This window comes from Elgaria multicarinata, chromosome 3 (genome assembly GCF_023053635.1).
Source record: "Elgaria multicarinata webbii isolate HBS135686 ecotype San Diego chromosome 3, rElgMul1.1.pri, whole genome shotgun sequence".
Taxonomy (NCBI): Eukaryota; Metazoa; Chordata; class Lepidosauria; order Squamata; family Anguidae; genus Elgaria; species Elgaria multicarinata.
In genome coordinates, this window is record NC_086173.1 from 171830666 (window position 1) to 171844697 (window position 14032).

Here is a 14032-nt window from a genome sequence, read left to right on the forward strand (position 1 = left end):
CTGTTCCAGGGGCTGTATCTTCCAGGTGGGAGAGGTGGGTTAAATTATGATTTGAAGGTTTCTTTTTTTGTATATTCAACTTTTCCCACTTCTTAATCTTTCTTTTAATGTTGGACATAGGACCCTTCTGAGTAGGGCATAAATCTTAGAGCCCCCACTTCCTTAGCAACTTTTACTGGCTTCTCTTCTATGTGCCAAACACACCACCTTCTTCCCGAGGGGGAGGAAATATATTCAGTTCACAACAGCATTCACTAGAGGGGATCAGATCCAATCATTCACAGTTTCTCAAAATCCCACATCTCCCTCACAGAATGCTGTTTCTTCCCCTTCACCCCCCCCTTCTCGGCACACCGCAAACAGCTTCCACTTTCCACTTTACAAAGATTACAGCAAACAACTTCAAAGCCAGTATTTCAATCTTTCCAACTTAAGATAAAGGATGAGAAGTGAGGATCGCTGTAAATCAGATCAACGTCTAACAAGCATAAGTTCTTTCTTTTCAAACTGCGACATCAATCATGTTACTTTCGGTTTTGCCTAAAGACATTCCGTCAAGCTCACCTCCTCCCATCGGCTCTTCTCAACACTTTCCAGCTCCGATAGCTTTTATAATCATTTCCTGTCGTTTGCTCAAAGATTTATGCCCATTAAAAAATAGATAATTGCTTTTTCCGGCAAAGCCGCTCAGAGCCTCAGAAGAAACCTGCCACCGCCATGGCTGCCAAGCTCCGCCCCCCATTATTTTTGATGCTTGTCACCCAGAATTCATTGTGGATGTACATGTTATCTCTTGAGTTTATTTTATTTATTTAATTACATTTATATACCACCCCATTAGCCAAAGCTCTCCGGGCGGTTTACAAAAGTTTAAAATGGTCAACATTAAAAAGGTTACAAAATTTAAAAACCATCAAAAACATAAAGACAACAGTATAAAAACAACTGTATCCACTTAAAAACAATAGTTCTGGGGTCTGTTAAAAAACCAACTTAGCATTTCTAAATGCTGTGAAAATGCCTGGGAGAAGAGAAAAGTCTTGACCTGGTGCCTGAAAGATAACCGTGTTGGTGCCACGTGAGCCAGGCAAGTTGTCTTCCCTTTGGTACAATTGCTACTTCTTACTCATTCATATTTTCAAATTCTTAATTCTTTTTCATTTATTTATTTATTTTGGCATTTGCATGTCATAAGATATCTTACCTTATTTTAAGAGAGGTAGATGAGTATTTTCTCAGTTGTCTTCCCAGTAAGTCCATTAAAGCAAATTCAGTTATTATCCCTCTTCCCTCCTCATCCCTTTTTCCTTGTGTGTCATGTCTTTTTTAGAATGTAAGCCTGAGGGCAGGGACCGTCTTCTTTACTGATCAATTGAAAGGCGCTCCGAGAGACTTTTTGGCTGAGGTGCAGGAGAAAAATACTATAAATAAATAAATAAATAAATAAATAACACTCTGACATATTATTTGTCCTTAGACAAATCCCTGAGACTGGAATTGCTTAGTGTTCTTCCCCAGTGTGGAGGTGGGGACTTTGTCTCTTCCCAGTCATCCTTTAGAAAGTAAATATAGTTTGATTTGTTTCAGCAGGCCTTGAATACGTTTTCGGGAAGGGAGTCTGGGGAACTGAGGGAAATAGTGGTGACAGAAGATGAAGCAAAGAAGAGCCCGGCTGAAAAAGAATCAACATGGCTTCCGGAAAAGTAAGAAATGTCACACTAACCATTCAGAATTCTTGAGAGTGTCAATAAGCATGTGGCCAGGGGTGATCCAGCTGAATATGAGCCAACAGTGTGATGTGGCTGCAAAAAATGCAAACGCTATTTTGTGACGCATTAATAGAAGTATAGTTTCCAAATCACGTGAGATCCTGGTTCCTCCCTATTCGGCCTTGGTTAGGCCTCATCTAGAGTATTGCGTCCAGTTCTGGGCTCCACAATTCAAGAAGATGCAGACAAGCTGGAGCGTGTTCAGAGGAGGGCAACCAGGATGATCAGGGGTCTGGAAACAAAGCCCTATGAAGAGAGACTGAAACAACTGGGCATGTGTAGCGTGGAGAAGAGACGTTTGAGGGGAGACATGATAGCAGTCTTCAAATACTTGAAAGGTTGTCATACAGAGGAGGGTCAGGATCCCTTATCGATCATCCCAGAGTGCAGGACACGGAATAACGAGCTCAAGTTAAAGGAAGCCAGATTCTGGCTGGACATCAGGAAAAACTTCCTGATTGTTAGAGCAGTATGACAATGGAACTAGTGACCTAGGGACCTATGCTTTTCTTTGGGCAAATTCATCATCAACAATGGCCTTAGAGGTCCCTTCCAACTCTGCTATTCTATGAGTCTACATTATTTATTTGGACTTCCTAAAGGCTTTTGACAGAGTCCCTCACCAAAGTCTCCTAAGCAAACTTGGCAGTCATGGAATGTGAGGAGAGGTCATTTTAAGGATCAGTTACTGGCTAAATCACACAAAGCAGAGATTAGGAATAAATTATCAATTCTTCCAGTTAAGGATTTTTGGGACCAATGCTTTTGAACTTGTTTATAAATGATCATGTCCTGCTTGTGCGTTTTCTGCGGGGCGTTGGTTGGCCCCAATGTGAAAAGAGTCCTGGACCCTTTGTCAGACCCAGCGCTGAACAACTTATGTTCTTAACTGCTTCCCTCATTCGAGGATTTTAAAATAATAATAATAATTCCAGCTGCTTCATGGAAGTGGATGAACCTCAAAGGTGTTCTGATTCACCCCCTGCTGTTCATTATTTTGTATTCGTGTTTAAAATGTCTGCTGTGGTTTATCGCTTTCTTAGTCAGTTCACTGACTGCTTCACTGACAAGTTTCAAAATAAATAGAGGTGGAACCATTAGTGATTAAATAAATCCGTTTCGATGTCCAATTATGTTGTCTCTGGAAGGGCTGCTCATTTTTCTCCAGTAAACGTCCTTTGCAGGTCGTTTGTGGTACTTAAAATTTAGGATGCAATGCTAGCCATGTTTAGACACACAAATGTCCTGCAGCTCCCAGCATTTTCCATTCCATTGGAGCCGTAAGGCTTCTTCTTTTTTAGAGATGGATAGATTTGCACTCTTAGCACAGTTGGTTCCACCACGGCTACTAGAAATGTTTCAATTGCCATGTTGGAAACCAAAATTGATCATTCTTTCTACCTGTTCCAGCAGGTGATGGACAGAATAGTAATTGTTCCCAGGAACCATGTCAGATCACATCGAAAAGAACAAAGCGGGACAAAACGAAGGAAGGGATCTTTGAGGATGAAGATGGTTCAAGGAGGCAGGAGGACAATCATGATGGGAATGAGAGGAAGGAAGCCATTTTTAGCCAGGCTGATGGCTTCAAACAACCCCCAATCCAGCAAGAACACCAGAAGGGAAAGAGAAAGTATGAGTGTCCTTCATGTGGAAAAATATTCTGTTTCAAATCGAAACTTAATGCACACTGCTCTATTCATACAGGAGAGAAACCTTACAGATGCTTTGAGTTTGGAAAGAGCTTCAGAGACACTTCAGGACTAACTTCACATCAAAAAACCCACACTGGAGAAAAACCATATAAATGCATGGAGTGTGGAAAGAGCTTCAGTCGGAGAGAAAAACTTATTATACATGAAAGAATTCATACAGGCCAGAAACCATACAGATGCTTTGAGTGTGGAAAGAGCTTCAGAGAAACTTCAGGACTAACTTCACATCAAAAAATCCACACTGGAGAAAAACCATATAAATGCATGGAGTGTGGAAAGAGCTTCAGTCATAGCCAAAGCCTAACTCAACATCAAAAAGTCCACACTGGAGAAAAACCATATAAATGCATGGAGTGTGGAAAGAGCCTCAGTACTAACCAAAGCTTAACTCAACATCAAAGAATCCATACAGGGGAAAAACCATATACATGTTTGGAATGTGGGAAGAAATTCAGTTTCAGGGTAGGCTTCGTTTTACATAAGAGAATTCACACAGGGGACAAACCATACAAGTGCTTGGTCTGTGGAAAAAGTTTCAATCAGAGCTCACACCTTTCTTCCCATCGAAGAATGCATACAGGGGAGAAGCCATACATATGCTTAGAGTGTGGAAAGGGCTTTAGTCAGAGCTCACACCTTACTGTGCATCTTAGAATCCACACAGGAGAGAAACCTTATACATGCTTGACATGTGGAAAGAGCTTCAGTTATCACACGTATCTTACTTACCATCAAAGAATCCATACTGGGGAGAAGCCATATAAATGCTTTGAGTGTGGGAAGGGCTTCAGTCAGAGTACAAGCCTTTCTACACATCAAAGAATCCATACAGGGGAGAAACCGTATCCTTGCTTTGAGTGTGGGAAGAGCTTCAGACAGGCTTCAAGTCTGACTTCTCATCAGAAAACCCACACAGGGGAGAAACCCTATAAATGCTTAAAATGTGAAAAGAGTTTTCGGTTTAGCTCAGGCTTAGCATGTCATCAAAGAATGCACAAAGAGGGGGCACCATAAAATGATCAGATCATCTTAAAATCATCTATAATATTTCTGGAAATGCAGCTAGAATAAATGAATTCCTGAGATGAATCTTGCTAAATAAAGGGAAAAAATCAGAAGACACGCTATTACACATAGTTTGATCTTTTGTTTGATTACACTATTTCAGTTCTGATTATATCCTTTATTATTACTGTTATGTTTTATTTTGAAACGGCTATTGTGTACAAAGCTTCCATTGGAAATGTGACTTTCATGTTCTGTATAAATCATTCCATTCTGTTTTAATCAATAAAATAATAAAACACAATCAACAATTTCCTAGTCTGTGAAAGAAAAGAACAAGCCGGAAAGAAGAGAAACATGTTTTCAGGACGCAAAATATGCCTGAGGCCCTAGATTACCACAGGAGACAATCATTTTACAATATGAAATTCTGCAGATAGTTTCTTTTAACAATCCCCTGAGGAAGGCCTTAGAATTAAGGATAGGCCGAAACACGCCAGGCTTCCTGAAAATAAACATTTTGCATTCTGAGAATGTGTTTCTATTTTTTGTGACCTTCCATTGATGTTTACCTCCTCCTGTTTTGGTCAGAAAAGAACAACAAAGAGTTTTGTTGCACCCTGAAGACTAACACATTTACGATGGCACAAACTTTTGTGGCTACTTCCTCAGATGTATGAAATCTTAACCCCGACTCGACAGATCTGTGTGCATATGGGCGGGACTATGGGATGGAGGATTGTTGTGAGGAATCTTCATTAGAAATCTAGAAGCACCAATGGTCAAAGCCAACGACTGGGATCTCTGCTGTATTCTTCTCTACACCTTCCTGCTTTTTTCATAGAATAATAGAATAGTAGAATGGGAAGGGGCCTACAAGGCCATCAAGTCCAACCCCCTGCTCAATGCAGGAATCCACCCTAAAGCATCCCAGCTGCCTCTTGAAGGCCTCTAGTGTGGGAGAGCCCACCACCTCCCTAGGTCACTGGTTCCGTTGTCGTACTGCTTTAACAGTCAGGAATTTCTTCCTGATGTCCAGGTGTCTTCCGGTTCATTTGCCGGCCAGGAGCTCTGACCAGCCTCCTCTGGCAAACAGCCTTCAGCATCATCTTCCGAAGGGCCGCCTTCTTTCTCATAGAAGAACAATCACTATTGTGTTGGCCTTCCTGGACACAAAGCCAGGGAACAGGGTGATGAGGGTGTGTGGAAGAGTTTGGCCAACATTGGCCATGGCGACATGAGGGGGTGCGCAGGTGACGCTCTTACGACTGCATGATTGTGATATTGTAGCCCTTGTTTTATTTTTAAAGGTGAAGGAGTGCACGACACCTCCCTTGAAATGGGGGGTGTCTGTACCTGGGTCCCGGTTCCTTGTGGTTACTCGCGAGGAGCTGAGACAAACCGTGACGCCCGCAATCATCCCCCCAAAGCAGTGCCTTGCTATTTTCCCCAAAAGGATTATTTCCCTTCCTGGAAAATGCAGGTGCGTGTGCTCACTATTTTACACACACACACACACACACGCACACGCACACGCAAACATGACAAAGTCCTGCTTCTCTGGGAACCAGAGCTCACTTCATCGCCCGTTGGAGGATTCCGAATGGCAGAAGCATCTCCTCCTGCAAGGACACTTCCGGCTCCTGAGCGAACGCGGCCTCTTTGGACAGCGCCCAATGCCAAGAGAAGGGACCGGGGCACCCTAGAGATATGGTCCATAGAGCAGCCCTGCAGCCGGCTCTTACCTGCTGTTCTTAGAGAGCCAGAAGTGACGTCTCTTTGCATTTCATCCCCCCCCCCACCTCTGCACCTGGGTCTCTGCAAGGCGCGCTTGGAGATCGCCCGCCTCGCGCGTTTCCCGGGAAACAGCTGAAGCGGGTCAAGTATTCCAAGCGCAACATTTGGGTGAGAGCAGGAGAAAGAGGGGGTCGGTGTGTGGTGGGAGAGAACCCCCCTCCCGGCGGGTCTTTTCCATGCAACCAGCTGCAACGTGCGCCCGGTCTTGCATTTTTGCTTTGCGCGACCACGCCTGGGTCTCCTGCGCAAGGAAAAATCGGAGAAAGCGGTGCAAAGATCCGGTTGCATCTCTGCAGGAAATTCGAGCTTTGCGCAACCCAGGAGTGAGGCCAGGGGGTCGATGAGAAGGGCCAAGCCCCCCCCTTTCTTTTTAGCTCCGCCTAAACATTTTTACAAACTCATTAGAAAATTTTCCCATTTTGCCCTTGAAAAACCTGCAGGTGAAATGAACTGCCTCCTTTACTTTAGGGGCACCCCCCACCCCCAAAAAGGCTTCCTGTCCTACTCTGAGCTTGATGCCACCATGCCTGGGGCAACGGGGGGGGGGGGCTTTGGACGCCGTTTCAAGGGAATAGCCAGGGTCTCCCTCTTTCTGCCTTCCCAAGCCCACCTCTCTGGACAGACCAAGGAAAGGATAAGGGAACAAAGCAATGCGTGTTTCAATGGAAAAAAGTACTACAATTCCCAATATTCCCCAGCCAGGAATTGTAGGACGTTTCCCCCTGCTAAACTTGCATCGGATTGTGCCTTAAATTACCCCTCAGTGGGCTCAGGGTGTTTTTGCTGTGGGACGGCATCAGGGCCAGCTTCACCTGCCCAGAATGGGGAGAAGGGGGGTTGTTTGGAAGCCTGCAAGGAACCCTTTGGCTTCCTCCTCCTTACTAAGTGGGGCTGACAGGCAGCAGAAAAATCCTCCCTTGTTGTTTCCATGCTGCCAGAAAGCCCTGAGTTCCTTTGAGCTCCTCCCAGGGTTGATGCCTGAGCAGAGAAGTCTTGTGAGTTGATCCAAATGTAGCAAATAACTATCCAGCTGATCTGAAGGTATTTCTGGGCCTACTTCTTTGGGCTGAGTGATGGGAGCTTTAATGTAGCGTGTTATTTTTGGAAACCTCAAAGATCGACTTGAACGTTATTTTTGATGCTCGTCACCCAGAATTCATTGCGGATGTACATGTTATCTCTTGCGTTTATTTTATTTATTTATTTATTTATTTATGTTATTACATTTATATAGCACCCCATTAACCGAAGCTCTCCAGGCGGTTTACAAAAGTTTAAAATGGTCAACGTTGAAAAGGTTACAAAATTTAAAAACCATCAGAAACATAAAGACAACAGTATAAAAACAACAGTATCCACTTAAAAACAACAGTTCTGAGGTCTGTTAAAAAACAAACTTAGTGTTGTTAAATGCTGTTAAAATGCCTGGGAGAAGAGAAAAGTCTTGACCTGGCGCCTGAAAGATAACAGTGTTGGTGCCAGGTGAGCCAGGCAAGTTGTCTTCGCTTTGGTGCAATTGCTACTTTTGACTCATTCATATGTTCAAATTCTTAATTATTTTACATTTATTTATTTATTTTTGCATTTGCATGTCATAAGATATCTTACCTTATTTTAAGAGAGGTAGATGAGTATTTTCTCAGTTGTCTTCCCAGTAAGTTCGTTAAAGCAAATTCAGTTATTATCCCTCTTCCCTCCTCATCCCTTTTTCCTTGTGTGTCATGTCTTTTTTAGAATGTAAGCCTGAGGGCAGGGACCGTCTTCTTTACTGATCAATTTAAGCCACACCGAGAGTCTTTTTGGCTGAGGTGCAGGATAAAAATACTATAAATAAATAAATAAATACTCCCACATATTATTTGTCCATGAGACAAATCCCTGAGACAGGAATTTCTTAGTGTTCTTCCCTAGTGTGGAGGTGGGGACTTTGTCTCTTCCCAGTCATCCTTTAGAAAGTAAATATAGTTTGATTTGTTTCAGCAGGCCTTGACTACTGTTTTCGGGAAGGGAGTCTGGGGAACTGAGGGAAATAGTGATGACAGAAGATGAAGCAAAGAAGAGCCCGGCTGAAAAAGAATCAACATGGCTTCCGGAAAAGTAAGAAATGTCACACTAACCATTCAGAGTTCTTGAGAGCGTCAATAAGCATGTGGACAGGGGTGATCCAGCTGAATATGAGCCAACAGTGTGATGTGGCTGCAACTAAAAGCAAATGCTATTTCCAGCTGGGCATCAGGAAAAACTAACTGATTGTTCGAGTAGTACGACAATGGAAGGAGTGACCTAGGGACAGTGCCGGGCAAAGCTGGTAGTAGGCCTGGTCCAAATGGGAAATGTAGGCTCCATTTCAAACGGCTCATGAAGACATATGAATCAGTTCTAAATACATATGAACTAGAACGCTTTATTAAAAATGTAATGCAAGCATGTTTATTCAAGGTGGATATAAGACATCACTTCTTCATATTCAGAAATGCTTTACGTGCTTTTCTTTGGGCAAATTCATCATCAACAACCGAAAAATCAAGCAATTTTGCCCAGGGGGACTTAGAGTAGGACCCCTCAAAATTGTAGGCCCATGCCAACTGGCCTCACTGGCCCCCCTCTGCACAGCCCTGCCGAGGTTGATTGTGGTCTCCCCCACCCTAGAGGCCTTCAAGAAGCAGGTGGACAACCATCTGTCCGGGATGCTTTAAGGTGGATTCCTGCATTGAGCAGGGGGTTGGACTCGATGGCCTTAGAGGCCCCTTCCAACTCTACTATTCTATGAGTCTACATTGTTTATTTGGACGTCCTAAAGTAGGGTGACCATATGACTGGATTTGCCCGGATTTGTCCGGGTTTTTGATGGCAAATCCAGAATGGGAGGGGAAATCCAGATTTTTTTTCAAAGAGCAGCTCTAATGGGAATTAACAAAAATATTTATAACTTTGTCATTTTTTAATATAAAGGCATGAAATGTGGCACAATGGTAGCTCTTTGGAAGGGCTTTAGTCATACCAATTTAGAAACAGATCCATTCATCCATTGATTTTTTAGGATTTTTTTTAAAAAAAATAGGTTTTAAAATTATTATTTTTAAAATCATCATTTTTAAAGATAAAACTTTGTACCTTGATAGGATTTAGGTTGAGTTTTAACCACACCAAATTTGAATCAGATCTGTTCATCCATTGATTTTTTACGAATTTTTTTAAAAATGAGGTTTTAAAATTATTTTTTAAACTCTCATTTTTAAAGATAAAGAGCTGAAAGTTGGCACCATTATAGCTTTTAGGTAGAGCTTAAGCCATACCAAATTTGAAACAGATCTGGGGGCAGTAGCAAACCCTGTTAACAACAACAGCAACTTGCAATGAGTGAAGATACAGTCAGAAAAGATATTTGAGGGAAGGGGAGAATGTAACACACAGAGTATAGCAATAGCTTCAAAGTACAGCAAAACCTACAAAAGTAGGAGTGAGTGAAGTTAATTTCAGTTACATTGAATCCCTCACTTGTTCTTTATTTCAGTGTTTTTAACATTAATATGTTATGTAGAACAGATTTGTCTTAAATGTGTGCTGTAAAATCAGACATGTGACCAAGGCTATGTTCGGGTGGGCACGCCCCCTTGGTACTGGACACGCCCCCTTGGGGGCGACCATGTTGTCCTCCTTTTTGGTTTCCAAAATATGGTCATCCTATCCTAAAAGCTTTTGACAGAGTCCCTCACCAAAGTCTCCTAAGCAAACTTGGCAGTCGTGGAATATGAGGAGAGGTCATTTTACGGATCAGTTACTGGCTAAATCGCACAAAGCAGAGATTAGGAATAAATGATCAATTCTTCCAGTGAAGGATTTTTTGTGACCTATGCTTTTCAACTTGTTTATAAATGATCATTTCCTGCTTGTGCGTTTTCTGTGGGCCGTTCGTTGGCCCCAATGTGAAAAGAGTCCCTGACCCTTTCTCAGATCCAGTGCTGAACAACTTATTTTCTTAAGTGCTTCGCTTATTAGATGATTTTAAAATAATAATAATAATTCCAGCTGCTTCATGCAAGTGGATGAACCTCAGAGGTGTTCTATTTCAGTCCCTGCTGCTCATTTTTTTATATATTGGTGTTTAAAATGTCTTCTGTGGGTTATTGCTTTCTAAGTCTGTTCACTGACTGCTTCGCTGAAAAGATTCAAAATAAATAGAGGTGGAACCACTTGTGATTAAATAAATCCCTTTGGATCTCCAATTATGTTGTCTTGGGAAGGGCTGCTCATTTTTCTCAAGTAAATGTCCTTTGCAGGTCATTTGTGGTACTTAAAATTTAGGATGCAATCCTAGCCATGTTTAGAAACAAAAATGTAGGGATGTGCTCCGCTCCGATTAGGAGCGTAGAAGCAGTAGCGGATTGGCCTGCTCCGCCTTACCCAGAGGCGGAGTAGGAGCGGACCGCGGACCCCCCTAGAAGCAAGGCGAAGAGAAGCGCCCATTTTTCGGAGCTCCGAGTTCAGGCGGAGCGCTCCGGTCGCCATCTTGAAAACATTTCGCCATAGGATTGCATTGCGGCAAATAATCGCGCATAACTACGTTGTTTTTGAAGCTATCATTCTGGAAATTCTTGTGCACAGAGAGTCGTGGATGGGGGTCATTTTGAGACCACTCTCAACTTTCTGCGTTGTCTGGGTCGCGGGCTATATTTTTGTGAAAATCGGGTCAACCGCGCGGCTCAAACTGCGTTTTCGGCTTTTCGCCCATAGGATTGCATTGAGGGAAAGAATCGGGGATAACTGGGGGGGGGTTTAAGCTATCGTTCTGAAAATTCTTGTGCACAGAGAGTCGTGGATGGGGGTCATTTTGAGACCATCGTACGGGTCGCGGGCTAGACGTTTTTAAAAAATCGGCGGGAAAAATACCTTTTTCAAAGGGCTGAGGGGCAGAGTCAGCTCCCGGTCATGATGATCCCAAAGTTGGAGGAGGGCATAGGCAAAACAGGTAACTTGGGATTCTGGGAAACTTCTCTTTCTTCATCTGAACGGGCTTTTCCCCGTGTTTTTTAACACAGTAGCCCCACCAAATGCACAAACACAACCTGAAATCATATACTAAGCCAAGAATAAGAGATAGAAACACAGCACTGCTCCCCACCCTAACCTTGGGGAACAACTGAATCGATGTGGTGCAAGGGGATGAGCTCCCCTAGGGCATCTCATTGTGGACGTGCCCCCACTCTCTCCTGCACTGGAAGGCCATTAGAGCCTTCCAAAGAGAGTAAAACGGTGGAGCAATGCCTATCATGAGTTGAAGTGAATGGTCACTTTTCAGTGGTGGAGCAATGCCTGTTCTGAGTCGAAGTGAGCGTTTTACTTCTTCTCAGAGCTGTGGCTGTCAGTGTCTTGAACTGGCAGCTACTTCCCCCTCCCCCGGGCACGTCCCCCTATTGCTGGTAAAAGACAGATATAGCCTTTTAAAAAAAGTTCTTCTTGTTGTTTATTGAGCAACACTGCTGCTTTTAATTCCACCCCTCCTTTGTTTATTGATTGATTTATTCCATTTTATATGCATTACTGGCTTATCCTTGGCTCACTTCCTTATGCCCCCAGAAATGCCAGCTGCATGCCTGCCTGCCTTCCCTCCCTCCTCCCCTGCCCACCTCGCAGGGATGTTGTGTGTGGGGTGCCCGATTTTCAAAAATTCGTCAAAAATCAGGGGATGATGGGATTGCTTTGAAACTTGGCATGCGTGTGTATATCCCCATGAGGTGTCATGGTGCCAAACATGAGGTTTCTAACTTGAACAGAAAAAAAGTTGTATAATTTTTTAGCTTTCAATGCAAGCCTATGGGGGGAAACGGAGCTCCGGATCCGGATCCGGAGCTCCGGGCGGAGCGGAGCGGAAGTGGGCGGAGCGGGGGCGGGGCGGAGTGGCCCGATCCGGAAAATGGCGGATCTGCAAGTGAAGCGGAGCGGGGGGTCTGTGCACACCCCTACAAAAATGTCCTGCAACTCCCAGCATTTTCCAATCCACTTGGAGCCGTAAGGCTTCTTCTTTTTTAAAGATGGATAAATTTCCACTCTTAGCACAGTTGGTCCACCTGGGCTACTAGAAATGTTTCAATTGCCATGTTGGAAACCACAACTGATCATTCTTTCTACCTGTTCCAGCAGGTGATGGACAGAATAGTAATCGTTCCCAGGAACCATATCAGATCTCATCGAGAAGAACAAAGCAGGACAAAACGAAGGAAGGGATCTTTGAGGATGAAGATGGATCAAGGAGGCAGGAGGTCAATAAAGATGAGAAAGAGAGGAAGGAAGCCATTTTTAGCCAGGCTGATGGCTTCAGACAACTCCCAATCCAACAAGAACACCAGAAGGGAAAGAGAAAATATGAGTGTCCATCATGTGGAAAAATGTTCTGTTTCAAATCGATATTTAATGCGCACTGCTCTATTCATACAGGGGAGAAACCATATAAATGCTTGGAGTGTGGAAAGAGCTTCAGTCAGAGAAAAAACCTTGTTATACATGAAAATATTCATACAGGGCAGAAACCATACAGATGCTTTGAGTGTGGAAAGAGCTTCAGAGACACTTCAGGACTCACTTCACATCAAAAAATCCACACTGGAGAAAAACCATATAAATGCATGGAGTGTGGAAAGAGCTTCAGTCATAGCCAAAGCCTAACTCAACATCAAAAAGTCCACACTGGAGAAAAACCATATAAATGCATGGAGTGTGGAAAGAGCCTCAGTACTAACCAAAGCTTAACTCAACATCAAAGAATCCATACAGGGGAAAAACCATATACATGTTTGGAGTGTGGAAAGCGCTTCCGTTATAGGTCAGAACTTGTTTCACATAAGAGAATTCACACAGGGGACAAACCATACAAGTGCTTGGTCTGTGGAAAAAGTTTCAGTCAGAGCCCACATCTTTCTTCCCATCGAAGAATGCATACAGGGGAGAAGCCATACAAATGCTTGGAGTGTGGAAAGGGCTTTAGTCAGAGCTCACACCTTAATGAGCATCTTAGAATCCACACAGGAGAGAAACCTTATACATGCTTGACATGTGGAAAGGGCTTCCGTAATCGCATGCATCTTACTTCCCATCAAAGAATCCATACGGGGGAGAAGCCATATAAATGCTTTGAGTGTGGAAAGAGCTTCAGACACACTTCAGGACTAAGCTCACATCAAAAAATCCACACTGGAGAAAAACCATATAAATGCATGGAGTGTGGAAAGAGATTCAGTCATAGCCATTGCCTAACTCAACATCAAAGAATCCACACAGGAGAGAAACCATATCCTTGCTTTGAGTGTGGAAAGAACTTCAAGTGTCGTTCAAACCTGACTTCTCATCAGAGAATCCACACAGGAGAGAAACCCTATAAATGCTTAAAATGTGAAAAGAGCTTTCGGTTTCGCACAGACTTCATATCTCATCAAAGAATGCACAAAGAGGGGGCACTATAAAACAATCAGATCATCTTAAAATCAACCATAATATTTCAAACCTTTCTGTACTTCCAAAAATTCAGCTAGTATAAACGAATTCCTATGAGATGAATCTTGCTAAAATATATATATTAAAAATCAGAGGACACGCTATTACACATAGTTTGATCTTTTGTTTGATTACAATATTTCAGTTCTGCTTATATCCTTTATTATTACTGCGATGTTTAATTTTGAAATGGCTATTGTGTACAAAGCTTCCATTGTAAATGTGACTTTCATGTTCTGTATAAATCATTCCATTCTG

The 14032-nt window shown here is 43.0% G+C and overlaps 1 protein-coding gene across 1 annotated transcript; it reads left to right on the forward strand.

The window, feature by feature from the left end:
- The first annotated feature begins 1651 nt into the window (after positions 1 to 1651).
- LOC134395791 (zinc finger protein 850-like) lies at positions 1652 to 13743 on the forward strand. The gene is made up of 4 exons (XM_063121952.1): positions 1652 to 1703; positions 3183 to 4489; positions 5628 to 5742; positions 12428 to 13743. The coding sequence occupies exons 1-4, from the start codon at positions 1652 to 1654 to the stop codon at positions 13741 to 13743; spliced, it is 2790 nt and encodes a 929-aa protein (XP_062978022.1).
- The last annotated feature ends 289 nt before the right edge of the window (positions 13744 to 14032 follow it).